Below are 14,450 nucleotides of genomic sequence, written 5' to 3' on the forward strand. Positions count from 1 at the left end.
CATTCCCGCGCCACTGGGTGCCCGTCGTTTCATAAGCACCGCATGTTCATGTAAAGTCTATTTCAAGAAGTGCTATTGTTATTGCAGACGTTAGACGTAGAAAGGTGATACAGATAGTGCCTTCACCATGGCGCAGTGGAAGGCAGCAGTCTTACTGCTTGGTGAGTCGCTCTGAGCCCCGTTCGCTGTTCCAGATCAGAAGTCACTGAGCCAAATTTGCCTCGTATAATCTTTTGTGCAGCGCTGGCATGTGTGTCTTACCGTGTTTGGGCTTCTGAAGAGAAGCTCGGGACTGTTATCGGCATCGACTTGGGCACCACCTACTCTTGCGTCGGCGTCTACAAGAATGGTCGTGTGGAGATCATTGCTAATGACCAGGGTAACCGAATTACGCCTTCATATGTCGCCTTTACGGATAGTGAGCGCTTGATCGGCGACGCTGCAAAGAACCAGGCAACAGTGAACCCCAAGCGCACCATCTACGATGTAAAGCGCCTAATTGGTCGTAGGTAAGTCGTTGACTTCCTTGTTGCTAGGCCAAGCGTCTGAACCTGTGGTAACAGTTGGATTTCTCACACTTCTTCAACGATACCTGCGCAGGTTTGAGGACAAGGAGGTGCAGCGGGACAAGAAGCTCGTCTCGTATGACATCGTTGATAAGAGTGGCAAGCCTTACGTGTCCGTGGATGTCAACGGCGAGACGCGTGTGTTTAGTCCAGAGGAGATCTCCGCTATGATTCTCCAGAAGATGAAGGAGACTGCCGAAGCATACCTTGGCAAGACTGTTAAGCACGCCGTCGTCACTGTTCCAGCGTACTTCAACGATGCTCAGCGCCAGGCTACTAAGGATGCTGGGACAATTTCTGGCCTGAATGTGGTTCGCATCATCAATGAGCCGACGGCTGCCGCAATTGCCTATGGCCTTGACAAGAAGGGTGGCGAGAAGAATATTCTGGTGTTTGATCTGGGCGGCGGTACTTTCGATGTGTCAATTCTCACCATCGACAACGGTGTTTTCGAGGTCATTTCCACCAACGGCGACACCCACCTTGGAGGCGAGGATTTCGACCAGCGTGTCATGGAGTACTTCATCAAGCTCATTAAGAAGAAGTACAAGAAGGACATCAGCGGCGACGCTCGGGCCCTCCAGAAGCTGCGCCGCGAGGCAGAGCGTGCCAAGCGTGCCCTTTCTAGCCAGCATCAGGTAGGGGTGCGTCGGGTGTACGGACTTCCCGATCTTATCTGGGGTACCGCATGCTGTGCCATGTGCTGGCCAGACGATGTGTGCAAGCTTGCAATGGGATTTGGGGGGGTCAGGACTGACGGAGTGAATAGATACCTATTTTCTTGTGTCTGTCCTTTGTCGTTCGCAGGTTCGTGTGGAGATCGAGGCCCTATACGAGGGTGTCGATCTATCTGAGCCGCTGACTCGTGCCCGCTTCGAGGAGCTCAACATGGACCTCTTCAAGAAGACCATGGGCCCGGTTAAGAAGGTATGGAATGGGGATTGCGTAGATAGATGAATATGAAATAATCACCTGGGACGTGGAGTCATCTCAATTGTAAGAGTTTTGTCGGAACCAGGAATTGTGATGGGGGGCTGTAGCCGGGGTGGATGCTGATGGGGTTACTCTATTTCAGTAAGTTTCCTAACTGTGTCATTTCATGGAAAATCCTGTTGCAGGCTATGGATGATGCTAACCTGAAGAAGTCCGACATCGATGAGATTGTCTTGGTGGGTGGTTCAACCCGTATCCCGAAGGTCCAGGAGCTTCTTAAGGAGTTCTTCGAGGGCAAGGAGCCTAACAAGGGTGTTAACCCTGATGAGGCCGTTGCATACGGTGCTGCCGTCCAGGGTGGCATTCTGGGAGGCGAAGGTAGGTAGGGTTTTAAGGTTCGCTAGGCGTTGTCTCATAATTGGAGAGGGATGCTCGAAGGTGTTTGTGGTATGCGCTGTCGAAGGCTTTTGTATGCGCTGTCGAAGGCTTTTGTATGGGCAACAGGGTTGGCTGATTTTCTGATAGCGTCGCGATTTCTTCGTATGTCACAGATGACGCCTCAGCTTTACTGATTTGACCAAAGCGTCATGCACGTGGTTTATAATATTAAGTTAAGTCCCTTTTGGGAAAGAAGAAAGCCTTATGCACGTGGATAAAAAGAGGGTGACCTTATGCACGTGGATAAAAAGAGGGTGACCAAACAGTGAGACCTAACATGTATGGCCTTTTTCACGGTTCACGTTGCCGCTGCGGCAACAGAACAAGGGGCAATCCCGCTGAAAAAATGATGGTCTCAATCAAGCAAGGGGAGAGGTAAATCGGGGGCTGAATCTTGATTTAATCCATGATTTACTTCGCAGGTGGTGATGAGGTTAAGGACATTCTTCTGCTGGATGTGGCCCCGCTCTCTCTTGGTATTGAGACTGTTGGCGGCGTGATGACTAAGCTGATTCCCCGCAACACTGTCATCCCTACGAAGAAGTCTCAGACGTTTACTACGTACCAGGACCAGCAGACGACCGTCTCCATTCAGGTAGATGAGGCTCCTTTCTGATATCTTGGCTGGCTTATATATACCCACGTGTTTAGTATGGTATATGTATGTAAGGGCATGTTCCTTCCTCCTCGTGCCCATAATTATGATCGCGTTGGGAATTTGCTTTATGGGGTTTTGTGGATCTTCCATGCTGTAACATGTACGCATCCTGTCTTGTCTGCTTTTCACTGCAGGTGTTCGAGGGTGAGCGTGCCATGACCAAGGACAACCACAAGCTGGGCCAGTTCGACCTAAACGGCATTCCGCCAGCACCCCGCGGCACCCCCCAGATTGAGGTCACGTTCGAGGTGGATGCCAACGGTATCCTCAATGTCGCTGCGGAGGACAAGGGCACCGGCAAGAAGGAGAAAATTACCATCACTGCGGAGAAGGGTCGCCTAAGCCAGGATGACATCGAGCGCATGGTGAGGGAGGCTGAAGAGTTTGCCGAGCAAGACAAGGCTGTCAAAGCAAAGATAGATGCTCGGAACCAGTTGGAGACCTACTGTTACAACATGAAGAGTACTGTGGAGGATAAGCTGAAGGACAAGATTGATGAGGACGATAAGGAGAAGGTCCTGTCGGCGGTGAAGGAGGCCTTGGAGTGGCTTGACGAGAACTCTGACGCTGGTGAGTCCAATCTGGCTGTGATGGGGATGTCGTAGCATGTACTTTGGCTTGCATGTCACGGCAACTTGGCCATCAATCAAAGTCTTTCGGTCGGTATGCTTTGACCTAACTTCGGATGCAATGGTGCTCGCAGATCCCGAGGATTACAAGGAGAAGTTGAAGGAGGTCGAGGATGTGTGCAACCCCATCATCGCTCAGATTTACAAATCGGGCGGTGGGCCAAGTGGAGACGACTCAGACGACTTGGGTGACCATGATGAGCTCTAAGCATATGAATTTTGTCCTCAGAACTGTTGAGGAAAGACCGATGACATGTTTTCTCGTGTGACATCTCGATGTAGTGACTTTAGGTAGGCTTTCGGACAGCTGAACGGCATTTACTAGCAGGGTATCGATCCGGCTATGGCCTACAGCGGACTAGGTCAGTTAGAGCGACCGTGAGAGGGGGGGGCGAAAAGTCTGGAACATTTTAACGAATGAGAGAAATGCTGGAGGAATGGCTGCGTGCGTCTACCTGGACACAACCACCTTGCTGGCAGGCTGTCGTGGTATCAGGTATTTACCGCACGTTGCAGTTTTGCCGTAGGGCATTGTAAAAGCAATGTCGTGCAAGTTGTTGAGTTTCGACTGGAATCAGGTCCTGCTGCCGCAATGTACGGTTCCAATAAAACGCGTGCGTCCGTTCAGCGCGTTTCATTAAACCGGAAACGTTTCACTCTCATAGAAAACACCATGCAAAATAGGTCCTCATTTTGCCCACAGGTGTTTGACATAGACTGGTCTGTGATGGGTAACAGCCGAACTAAACCGAACTGAACTTATGAAATAACATCGCTGATTGTTTTGCTATGTAAGCATGCTCGCCCAAATGACGTTCAAAATCGGCAGCTTGAGCAACTAAAACTACGAATGTAGGCGACAGTGAAACACGTTTTAGCTGAAGTTCTGAAACATGTCCTGTCATTCTCCTGCGACTTCCATACCTCGACACGTGACCGTGCAAGGGTGTATCGGTACTGGAAGAGCTGCTCGAGCAGGTCGACCGGGCAGTATGTAATCGTGGAGGACAGTTTGAAGAACCTCCAAATCAATCAGAAAAGCAATAACATTAACAATGATAGTAACCACGATGTAGGGCAGATGGCCAGAGATAACGGCCAGATGCAGCAGATTGCACAACACATCGTGCAGCATCAGAACCTCACCACACAGCGGCAAACCTCAACACTGGAGATGTGGAGGCGATAAACAAACGGTATACAGATTTGGAGCAGCATCGATGCCGTTAACCGTAAAGTCTTTTTGGTGGCTTAGGTCCGCGACGTTGACGCCAAAATTATGAGGACCTATTACGCGTTAAAATTCATCTGGCCGACAAGCCAGAAATCAACGCGATTCTGGAGCAGCTGCTAAGTGCGATTATATGAAAATTCTTTTTTATGCGACCTGCGATGCGGGTGGTCGCTGCACCTGCAGGTAGCGCAAGATTACTACTACAACAATCGTTGCGCAGCTGCTAACCCCAGCCAAGATGTTAAGTCTGTCAAGTGTCGCGCCTGAACCTGTCTTCGCTGGAGTCGAAGCGTCGATCATGCCCAGACTCAACATCTAGGTGGGGTTGACAGCTGCATGGCGAATTTTGATTGAGTATTGTCACGCTACCTGCAAGTGTGTATTAATGCAGTGACCACCGGCATCGCAGGATGCGTAGAAAAAATTCAGCGCGCAATAATTTTTGGCGCCATCGTCGGCAGCCATAAATTTGAACGGTTTAGGGCATGGGCGTCTCAATGCTGCTCTAAAGCTGTATGTCGTGTGTTGATCACCTCCACATGCCCAGTAAGGTTTGCCGCAGTTTTGTGCTGCACAATCTGTTGGGCGATCTGCTGCATATGGTCGTTATCTCCGGTCATCTGCTTTTGATTGTTACCATTTTATTGTTGTGGGTCTGAATGATTTGTGGCTTCTCCAAACCATCCATGCGATAGGTTAGTACTTATAAAACATAACACGATTATGACAACGAGAACAAAGGACTACCTAAGGTTACAACACGATGATGAACCATGACTGAAACAAATAGAACAGAGCAGTACGACAACACTTACGACAAAGTCAATACTTACATTTGCATCATCCAAGAACCAGCCTCCTCACAAATGAGAATCCAGTGTTTCTAAGTCTTAAATCTGGCGTTAGGTGAGGGGTCCTTGTTACTTGGCTGGATGGCACCGGCTCGCCTTGGAGAGCTGCAGGAGCCATTACGTGTCGAACGAAAAATCTTTGATGTGCACGGGTACCACCATCTCCATCACAAACTGATGACCTAGATTCGCATCTAGCAAACCATCCATTAGCAATACGTATAATGGATTGCTGGCGTGGCGTCTAACAAACCCTTTCTTAACATATTTGCTGGCTGTGTGTTCTAAGTGTGAGATGCTATGCAGTGACCTAATATTCGAATCGTAGCCTCCCGGGCTCCCGGCTGTAGACCTTCGGCTATACTTGGGAATGCATACCAATTCCGTTGTACGGCACTGCCGATCAACGTACTCAAGCACACACATCAGTTTGCGGTTCCATGGAAGACAATAAACTGGTGTGGATAAGTGCCCTGATTCAGTCAAGGTAAATGAGACACGAAACGCGGGCCACAAGGAAGAGTTGGGTCATGCCGCGCAGCTTAGTCAGACAGGTTGTGCGTCGGCCACCATTATTACCCTCAATATAAGATGATGCGTGTCCAATTAAGCCGTGTTTAAAGACGCGCAGACTAGGACACCTAGCTGAGTCCTTCTCCTTTAAGGGAAGTCTGTACGACTAGGAGTACGAGGTCAGTGAAGTTCATAGTGAAAGTTGAGAGGCTCCTATCGGTGGACGTTTCGACATCCTAAAATTATACACCTAACAAAATAGTGTCACGTTTTTTCGTATGCTTTAGCATGTTGCCTAGCCCTTGATGCCCTGGTGCAAGTGCATTTGGCTTCCTGCGAGCGCGAGGCTGTATCATTTACGTTGAAGGTGCATGCTTAGGATGTTGTGCTTCTTATGGTCTACAGCTACATCAAGCAACCACACAGCCCAAGTCTCATGGAGCTTCTCCTGTTGAAGTCGTGAGCAGTGTGACATCCCATTTTTCTCAACCCTTGCCTCGAGTTATCTGCCTTTCTACGTTGAACAGGCCCCATTCGTGATGTCGCCTCTGGTGTCGCTGCCGGATACACCATCTCAGCGGTCTGGCTCGTAAATGGGGCCCACTCATGTGCTTGAGCTTTCGCCAGATCGTGGACTCTGGCTCTGGACATTTTGGGGACGGCCAAAGACGACAACCCCCCAGGCGTGTCTGGGAAACCAGACATATCGTGGCTTTAAAGGTACATCTTTACATGCCTTGAAGCTTGGTGTTTTATTGGGCAGGACATGAATATGTTGCACCAATTTTTGCCTTTTATGAGGAAACTTCGTCACGGTTCCTCTATAGGCTTCTCAACCTGCATGCGTGTTCCTATTCCCGTCTATCCTTTCAGAAGCCTCATGTTAGTGTTTTTTTGTTTTTTTGGCTGTTCAAGCGTTTCCGAAGCGCCCATTTGGCAACAATGTTTACACTTGAGCTTTTGTGGCGCAGTCACTCGGTCTCGTTTTCGAGCATGCCGAAGTCGTTACATCCGCATGCGTATTACGGCCATGGCGGCCATCTTCCGCCCACACGCACCCAGGTCAACCCATCAAAGTGCTGCATTCGCTATGTTCTCCCCCGCCCATTTGTCCTCCTCACACACCAAGCAGCGATAGCGTCCTGTGGCGCCCTCGGCATGGCTGGCTCGATGTGGGTCAACCCGCCGCCCAAGCAATCCGCCTGCACTGTGGACGCTGTGGCTTGCCACAAGTACCAGCGGGGCAGTCCTCTGTCGCCCCAAACCCGCCGGCTCCTTTTCTCCGACTTTATCATGATACTGTCCCAGCTCCTCCTTTTCATCCACCACTGCCGCCGCCTCATGGATGCCGGCTGCCTCTCCCGGAGCTCAGCTGCTGCCGATGGTGCCGCGGCCAGCGTCGTCGGCCCTGGTGCAGGCTCCTTCACCCGGGGCCCGCTGGATGCCTACCCCTGTGATGCACCAACGGCTTCGCGCATCATCTTCCTGGTTGCGCGGATGGATGGCACATTCCTGGCTGCATTTCGGCTTCCCCTGTGCGAGCTCTGGGTGCCAATGGTCACAACAGCAATCCTGGCACAGCTGTTTGCACTGCTGTTGATGCCCCGGAGGCTGTACATGACCTGGGTCCGGCGCGTTTGCATGCTGCTTGTGGGGCTGCTGCCAAAGGTCGTCACCCTGGCCGCGTTCCTGGCCTCTCCGGATGAGCGCCCAAACAGCTACTTCAACACCTACCTGCCGATTGAAGGCGCAATCACTATTTGGCAACAAATAGTGTACAATGTGAGGTCGAAAAGGGTAGACATGTTAATGGATGGGGTCGAAGTGAAGAGCGGGCCAAAACTATGCACATTTCGCCGTGGGCATCCATTAAAAGGGTGTTATCGTTGCTTGGGTCACCTAGTTAACCGTTCGTGCAAGGGTCATACCACGGCTCACTGCCTTGGCGTGTCCTTAGTGCAACGTCATGATATAAAAAGCTGATGCCCATTTCCACATGATATGCTTTCCACAACCCTTCCCGGGCCGCAGTACTCGCTATGGCCGGGCATCGCCGTACTTGCGACGCACTGTGTGCTCTCCATCGCCATCTGCTCAATGGTTACTCCAAGGTTGTCGGCCGCCGGGCTGCCGGCCCCCTTCAACCCGACATGGGTGATGGCACACACGTACTTCTGCGCTGCCCTGGCCGTCTGCGCAACACTGCTGCAGCACCCGACAAACGCGCGGGAGGTCCGCGCCGCGCTGCGCCGCACTTGCGACTTGGCGATGGCAGCATCCGCTAGACTGCAATTGTGGCCGTCGCGCTGTGGCCGGTGGCCTTGTCGGTGTGGAGGATGGTACCAGGGGTTGAAACAGAGCAGCAGCGGTACTCATGCTGGGGGCCCTGCGCTGGCGGACTTGCATCTGACTGCGGCGGTACGCCGGCTGTTGAGTACTTCGCTGTCGGGCTGCAGTGGCAGCACCTGCTCCAATAGCTTTACGGCGTCCTCGGCCTCAGTAGGCTCCTCTGCGGCGCCCTCGGAGGCGGGAAGCGCTGCCGGCAGCGGTAGCCACGCCGCCGCCGCGGGCGTGGTGCAGGCCTCTCGCCAGGCCACCCCGTGCGCCGGTCGACCTGAGACTGCTCCTACGCTGCCGCACCAAGTGGTGCTGGAAAAAGGCTGGCAACAGCAGCCGCAACAGCTGAAACAGGGTCTGCCGGATCAGCAGCTGGTGGACGTACGGCCCAGACTCGTCGCCAGGGCCACTCAGCTAGCCCATGGTCGGGACACGGGGATCGTCACGACTGCGACGGTATTGGGGATGATTCATGCGGGAAAGGATGCGGCGGCGTCATCTGGGTTGGCGAAGGGCCCAGCCGTCACTCCGGCCACGCCTTACACCTCGTATACATCGCCCCCTAGTCGCGCCGCTGTAGTTGCTACGCCGCCGTCAGGCACGTTTCCGCCTGCCGGCGCCTTCAGCCTGAAACAGCCCACGGGGCTGAGCAAACTGACGATTGTGGAAGACCGGGAGTTTGAGGCCCCAGCAGCTGTGGGTGTGGGAGTTTCGATGAACGCCATCAACCACATCTCTGCGCGCAGCCGCCGCTTCCGGCGCTACCAGTCCCGGGTGAGTCAAGTGGCTTCCGCGGCTGTGAGGGGATGGCAAAAGACATGGGAGGGGATGGAAAAAGGATTGGGGCGTGGGAGCTGAGCTGAGCTGAGCTGGCAAGGAGCACGTGGAGAGATGACTGGGATATCGTGTCACCCGGGGGAAAACTCTCTCTCCGTCTATCCCTCGCCCTCGGTCCGTTCGCGTTCCCTAGACTCACTTGAGGAGAACGTCTCTGTCTGGCACCCGCTTAATCAAGTCTAACAACAACAAACACAACAACAACAATAACCCGCAGGCGCCCCTTCAGCGTGTTCACATGAAAATCCCATGGGCTGAGCCCGAGCAGCTGCCCGGCAACTTTCTGGAGCGTCTCAACCTGGCGCTATCTGAGGGACTGGACTGTATGGCTGTCGGGGTTTCCGTCAGGGCGGGGTGCATTGAGCTGGTCTTCGACATTGTGCCGCAAGGTGACTTGGGCGCAAGCCTGGCTGTGTGAACGGTGTAAACGTCGTCGGCTGCGTATGGGGGTCCGCCAGGGGGCCTTAGCGCTTTTGGGCCTGTTGATCCAGCGCGGGACGGGGCAGCTTGGCTTTGTAACGCTTTAGGGCGAGTGCAGGACCTGGCAGTTAACCTCAAGTCGCGCTGATTGAGATGTTTCGTTCCCGCACACCTTCCCATCCTCGCAGCTGCATTTGATAGCGCCACCGATTTCCAGGCGGGGCAGAGCCGCCGTCGTCACGCCCGACAGCACCCGCCTCGTGCGGGTCCGCACTTCGAAACATCCTCGACGACCGAGGCGCAGCTCCAGCTGCCATTGCAGCAGCAGGCGCCCCAGCACGGTCAGCTGCAGCCCGGTCACCTCGACCTGCTGGGCCAGGTTGGGCTCATTGGAGGCGGCGGCAGTGGCAGCGAGGAAGAGTCCGACCCGCACGGCGCGCTGGAAGCGGCAGTGCTGTCGGGGCTGCTGGGCGACGCCGAGCCGGCCTCCTGGATCGAGGCCCTGCACCTGCAGCCCCCGCCGGGTGCGGAGGTGCTCACGCAGGCGTGCGGCAGGTGGGGCGCGACTGGGCCGCGGTGGCCTAGGCGCACGCTTGGGGCCACCCCACACTTTAGACTCCTTCCCGTCTTGTTTAATGTTTTGGTTACCCACCCAGCTACGCCCCTTACCCAGCTGGCCCCTGGTGCGTGCCCCTGTTTCAACCTCAGGGTCTGGATCAGTCGGTGGGACCACACACTCCGCCAGTGGGTGCCAGAGAGAGTGGGGGGCATAAGGCCCTCGCAACTGCCACGAATTACACAAGTTCGACCTTCCTGCATCTTGGTTCGTCATGCGTCATCAGCCGCGGTTCTGACGGCAAACGGAGACGCGGGGCTAAGACAAAACGGCGGCACGGGGCCGGGTGGGCCGGCAGGGGCGGGCAGTGCCGTTGTACAGGTTACGGTGTCCAATGCAGATGGCGCGAACGCGCCTGTCTATTCTGCGAGGTGTCGTGGCAGGTGCGGTTGGGCCTAGGGTCTTGGGTGGGGCGGGGTCAGCCTTTACATGGAGGTGGATTGAGGTCGGGGAAATATAGGGAGAGGGCGTGGAGGGCTGAACAGGAGGCTCAGGTAGCGTTAAGTGGCACACAGCGCACCGAGCGTCTGCTGTGTTTCGATTGTTTGAAGCTCAAGGCAGCCCGAGCGGTGCTATAACCTTACCTCTTTCCCCACCCCCTTCCCCCGGCCCCGGTGCGGCCCTGCTTTGGCAGGTACCTCCCTGTGGTCGCACGGAGGCTGTCTGTGTCGGGGGGTGCAGGGGATGCCGGCCGCTGCGAGTCTGGCGACCAGGCCGGCCTGGCCACCTACGAGCTGGAGCTGGAGCCGGATGGGTTGCCCAGGAACGGGCTCGTTATTTTGGAGTGCAGGGTAAGATGTACGGCGATACCGAGCCTCATATTGCATATGGCGCCTGCGTTTCTGACAAACCCAGCACGGCGTGCGGTGCATTCAGAGGGATCGAAGGCATCGTGACGAGCCATGGGAAGGGTGCAATAGCGCAAAGCATGTTGGATGGTCAACAATGCTGTAGAGTGCCCGCGCCTCCGTTAATTTGACCACTTGAGCTGCTTCTGCAGGTGGGCAAGCTGCTTTCCAACTGGCGGCCAGTGATTGTGACGGAGGATGCGCACCTAGCTGAGGAGCTGGCGTCCCTACTTGCACCCTCGAGCTCGCCTCCATCCGCCGGACCCATGCCTGCCGACCACGGTGACTCGGCGTGTGTGATGCCCCTGGCGCTACATGACCTGGACTCCAATGCCGGCAGGGAGGGAGGAGGTAGCGCTTCTGGCTCCGACTGCGACGCAGATGCGTTCGGCTGGGACGAGCTGCACAGCGACCTTGGCCTTTGGCTGGACTACCTGGAGGTCCTAGGTCTCACCACGTCTGGAAGCAACGGTAACAGCCGCCGCCGCAGCGGGGAGGAGGGGCTGGTGGCAGCGGGGAGCGGTGGAGAGACCGGCTGCGGCGGGGCTAGGGGGCCCGGCGGCTTTGGAGCCGAGGCAGTGGAAGCGGGGAATGCTCGAACGGCCGGCGCGCTGGACTTACGCCCTGGGCTTGCTGTGCTGTACAGCGCAGAGAATTATCGGGCGCACATGGCTGGCATTGGTGTGTCGCTGCTGGAGTTTGCTGTGGACCGGGGCTGGTGGGTCGCCGGCGGGGCTGTTTGCGCCGCATGAGGGTTGGGAAGCGTATGCCAACTAGGTGTTTTGTTGGTACATTTTATTGGTACGCCATCGGATTCAATTTATTACTCGCAGCTCGCGCGACGATTGAATTCATGTTGGAGGGGACCCCTCGGCGCGTTTCCCTTAAGTGATGAAGTCGCACGTTGACGGCCTTGTTCCGCCTCCGGTGGCGAGGCACTTGCGTGTAGCGGTGCCAGGTCACGTATCCGGTGCGCCGCACAATGCAGCTTCACGAGGTAGCGTCACGTCCACTACTTCACCGACTAGGCTACGTATATTACACCTCATAACCTGGAGTCCAAAATCTTACCTGGCATAATCTATTAGGACCTAGCCCGTAGCCCGCTCCTGCCGTCGTAGCCCCGTGGTCACGTGCACTGCATGCCTGCTTCCTCCCTTCCCGATAACCTGTTCCCCAATCCCACAGGAGCCACACCGCCGGGATGCTGGTGGGGCAGATGCTTTCCGCCGGAATCCCCTGGGCCGAGGTGCTGCGCCGCTGCAGCGACGGCCTGACGCTGCTACACCGCGCCGTACGGTCAGGGCGCGGGGAAATGGTGCAGCTGGTGGTGCAGCTGGGCGAGCAGCATGGCACCCCCTTCAACTGGCAGGTGGGTGCCGGGTTGGGGGGAAGAGCGAGGACCGGACTAGTGGTAGGGCGGCAAGGCACGGGTACCCTACCCCGCGAAACGGAGATCTGGGAGTCCTGCGTTGCGCTACTACAGGGAGGGGACAGGCTCCAGTGCCTCCGCTCTATGTGCAATTAATTACCAGCGTGGGGTTGCGAGACATAAACGTCCCCTGTACGTCTTCCTTCCCGACCGCTTTCTAACGTCTTCACTTTACCGTGTAACGCGGTAACGTGCCACAGGCTGCGAGCTCGGAGGAGGACACCGCGAAGGGCGCCATCGGCAGCAGCGGCGTGACGCCCCTGCATCTGGCTGCCTCGCTGGCAGACGGGGGACGTCTGGCGGAGCGCATTCTCAGGGAGTACCAGGCCGCCTGCGAGCTGTGGGCCTCGGCTGTCGACTCGTATGGGATGCGACCCGTGGACTGTGCACGGGCCTTTGGGCACGTGCATCTGGTGGGAGAGACATGGAACACCCACGAAGCATCTGCTCCAGCGGTAACTGCGTTGGCGGTTGCGCCGGCGCCTTCCGGGGCCCCGCCGGGGAACCCGCAGAGGGCCCTTACCTCGGCGGCACCGGCGCAGGCAGCTTACACGCCGCCGTTCGATGCTAGCACTGCAGCTGGGACGAGCACTACGGCCAGCAGTACGGCGCTCATGGGGTGCAACACCGGAGATGAGGTGGAAGCCGCGAGCGGCAGTGTCGCCAGCGTCCGCCGCGACGCGCGCCCCCCTCACCCAGCCTTTGCCGTGGCGTCGACTGTCACGGAGGCGCTGCTCGGGGTGGCTCACCTAATGACAGCGCCCTTTGTGGGTGACCGGCACGCAGAGGCGGCGTACGTGCGGGCAGTTGGCGCCGAATACGTGCTGTGGTGTTGCGGATACCTGGTTTACCAGGTGAGGCTGGGCTGGCGCTGAGGTGGCGAGGGAAGGGAATATCGGTTAATATTTACCAGTTGCCGCGTGTGAGTCAACTTTGGGGTTTTTTTTATGTGTCTCTCCTTAATGTCTTCCTGATTCTAGCGGACGTCGCCTGCCGCCTTGTTTCCTTGCCTGATGTTCGTGGCTCACAGTGCCCTATCTGCCGTGTGCGCTGTTCGGCTCCCTGTGCAGTTCAGCACGGTGCTGGCAGTGGCGGGTCGTATGATGAAGGAGCTGCGCGGACACGAGATGGGGGGCATGGTGCTGTTCTGCTTCCCGCATGTAATCTCTGCCGCGCTTTTGTGCGCGGATTATAGCGCCTGGCTGCGACTGCGGGAGCCTCTGTGGGTCGCCGTTACGGTCACGCGGTCGCTCGCCAAATTGCTGCCTGCGATCGGCATGTTGCCTTATCCTGCTTCAGCTTCCAATTACCTGTCGGGTGGGATGGTGAGTGACAGCGTGGGTTGTTCCGATTGGGGTGGTGCGTGTGTGGTTGTGGCGTTATGGACGCAAGGTTGGTTTGCCGCTGGTGGCTGGGGCCGTCATTTGGTCTGAAGCACCGCGCCCTTGGCTCCCCGGGCAGCTCGGCCTCCGTCATACACCACCGCTGAGGGGGGGGTGGCGTGGGGGTGCAGCTCAGAGCTCCCTGGGGGTTAACCATGCGGGGATGTGGGGTACCATGCTGCTGTTCGCCGACCGGAAAGGTCTCCATGCACCGTGTATGTAGCCCGTACTCGTCCGCCAACCCTAAACGCCAAACCAATACCTACGGTTCCGCTCCTGACACCGCTAGTCCGCACCGCTAGTCCCTTTGGCGGTACGTCTCTCGGCCTCCTTCGTCCCGGGGTCCCGGCTGGTTCGGCTCACTTGTTGCCCACACTCTCACTCTCACCCTCACTCTCTGTGAAACGCGCAGGACGTGCTCCTGGAGGGCTTGATACCCGCCTACTTTGAGCGCATGCGGGCGCCCATCGTGCTACCGCTTCGGGCGTTGGAGGGCCTCGCCACTGGGCTGTTGTACCGCAGCCACCGTGTGAAGCTGCGCCTGGCGCCGGAGGGCGTCTCTGAGGTCGCCTACGCCATGGCTTGGACGCTGGGCTGCGGTGTCATCACTGCGGCACTGGACGTCAGCTGCCGGCGGCGGCTCGCCGCGGCGGTGGGGGCGTACAGCGCCGGCGGTGGCAGCCGGGCGCCGGGGGCTCGGACCCGCGGCAGCGCGGTGCCGGAGGTGGAGGGTGTCTCAGCGCCACCGTCGCATAT

At 56.7% G+C, this 14,450-nt stretch overlaps 2 protein-coding genes across 2 annotated transcripts in view; both read left to right on the plus strand.

Annotated features, from left to right (window-relative positions):
* Positions 1 to 31: 31 nt before the first annotated feature.
* On the plus strand, positions 32 to 3,914 carry bip1 (luminal binding protein Bip1). Its single transcript, XM_002949530.1, has 8 exons — positions 32 to 161; positions 242 to 509; positions 601 to 1,204; positions 1,374 to 1,493; positions 1,685 to 1,877; positions 2,360 to 2,532; positions 2,730 to 3,165; positions 3,299 to 3,914. Exons 1-8 carry the CDS (start codon positions 128 to 130, stop codon positions 3,430 to 3,432), a joined length of 1,962 nt encoding a protein of 653 aa, XP_002949576.1. The 5' UTR covers positions 32 to 127; the 3' UTR covers positions 3,433 to 3,914.
* A 2,302-nt stretch (positions 3,915 to 6,216) lies between these two features.
* The window catches only part of VOLCADRAFT_89960 (uncharacterized protein), a gene marked incomplete at both ends in the record, with an annotated part of 10,533 nt that continues 2,299 nt past the window's right edge, over positions 6,217 to 14,450 (plus strand). Inside the window, 12 exons of the mRNA XM_002949531.1 lie at positions 6,217 to 6,281; positions 7,190 to 7,604; positions 7,854 to 8,933; positions 9,214 to 9,385; positions 9,605 to 9,971; positions 10,125 to 10,415; positions 10,667 to 10,823; positions 11,033 to 11,598; positions 12,069 to 12,252; positions 12,513 to 13,166; positions 13,383 to 13,637; positions 14,107 to 14,418. Coding sequence (XP_002949577.1) covers positions 6,217 to 6,281; positions 7,190 to 7,604; positions 7,854 to 8,933; positions 9,214 to 9,385; positions 9,605 to 9,971; positions 10,125 to 10,415; positions 10,667 to 10,823; positions 11,033 to 11,598; positions 12,069 to 12,252; positions 12,513 to 13,166; positions 13,383 to 13,637; positions 14,107 to 14,418 — 4,518 coding nt within the window. The remainder of the gene's footprint in view (positions 6,282 to 7,189; positions 7,605 to 7,853; positions 8,934 to 9,213; positions 9,386 to 9,604; positions 9,972 to 10,124; positions 10,416 to 10,666; positions 10,824 to 11,032; positions 11,599 to 12,068; positions 12,253 to 12,512; positions 13,167 to 13,382; positions 13,638 to 14,106; positions 14,419 to 14,450) is intronic.

The sequence above is a fragment of the Volvox carteri genome (genome assembly GCF_000143455.1).
Source record: "Volvox carteri f. nagariensis unplaced genomic scaffold VOLCAscaffold_15, whole genome shotgun sequence".
Lineage (NCBI taxonomy): Eukaryota > Viridiplantae > Chlorophyta > Chlorophyceae > Chlamydomonadales > Volvocaceae > Volvox > Volvox carteri.

Excerpts from the sequence above, each read along its gene's own strand:
- bip1 (XM_002949530.1), top strand. The coding sequence starts at position 128 with ATGGCGCAGTGGAAGGCAGCAGTCTTACTGCTTG. Across the intron at positions 1,878-2,359 it reads TGGCATTCTGGGAGGCGAAG|GTGGTGATGAGGTTAAGGAC; the intron begins GTAGGTAGGGTT and ends TTTACTTCGCAG. Across the intron at positions 2,533-2,729 it reads AGACGACCGTCTCCATTCAG|GTGTTCGAGGGTGAGCGTGC; the intron begins GTAGATGAGGCT and ends TTTTCACTGCAG.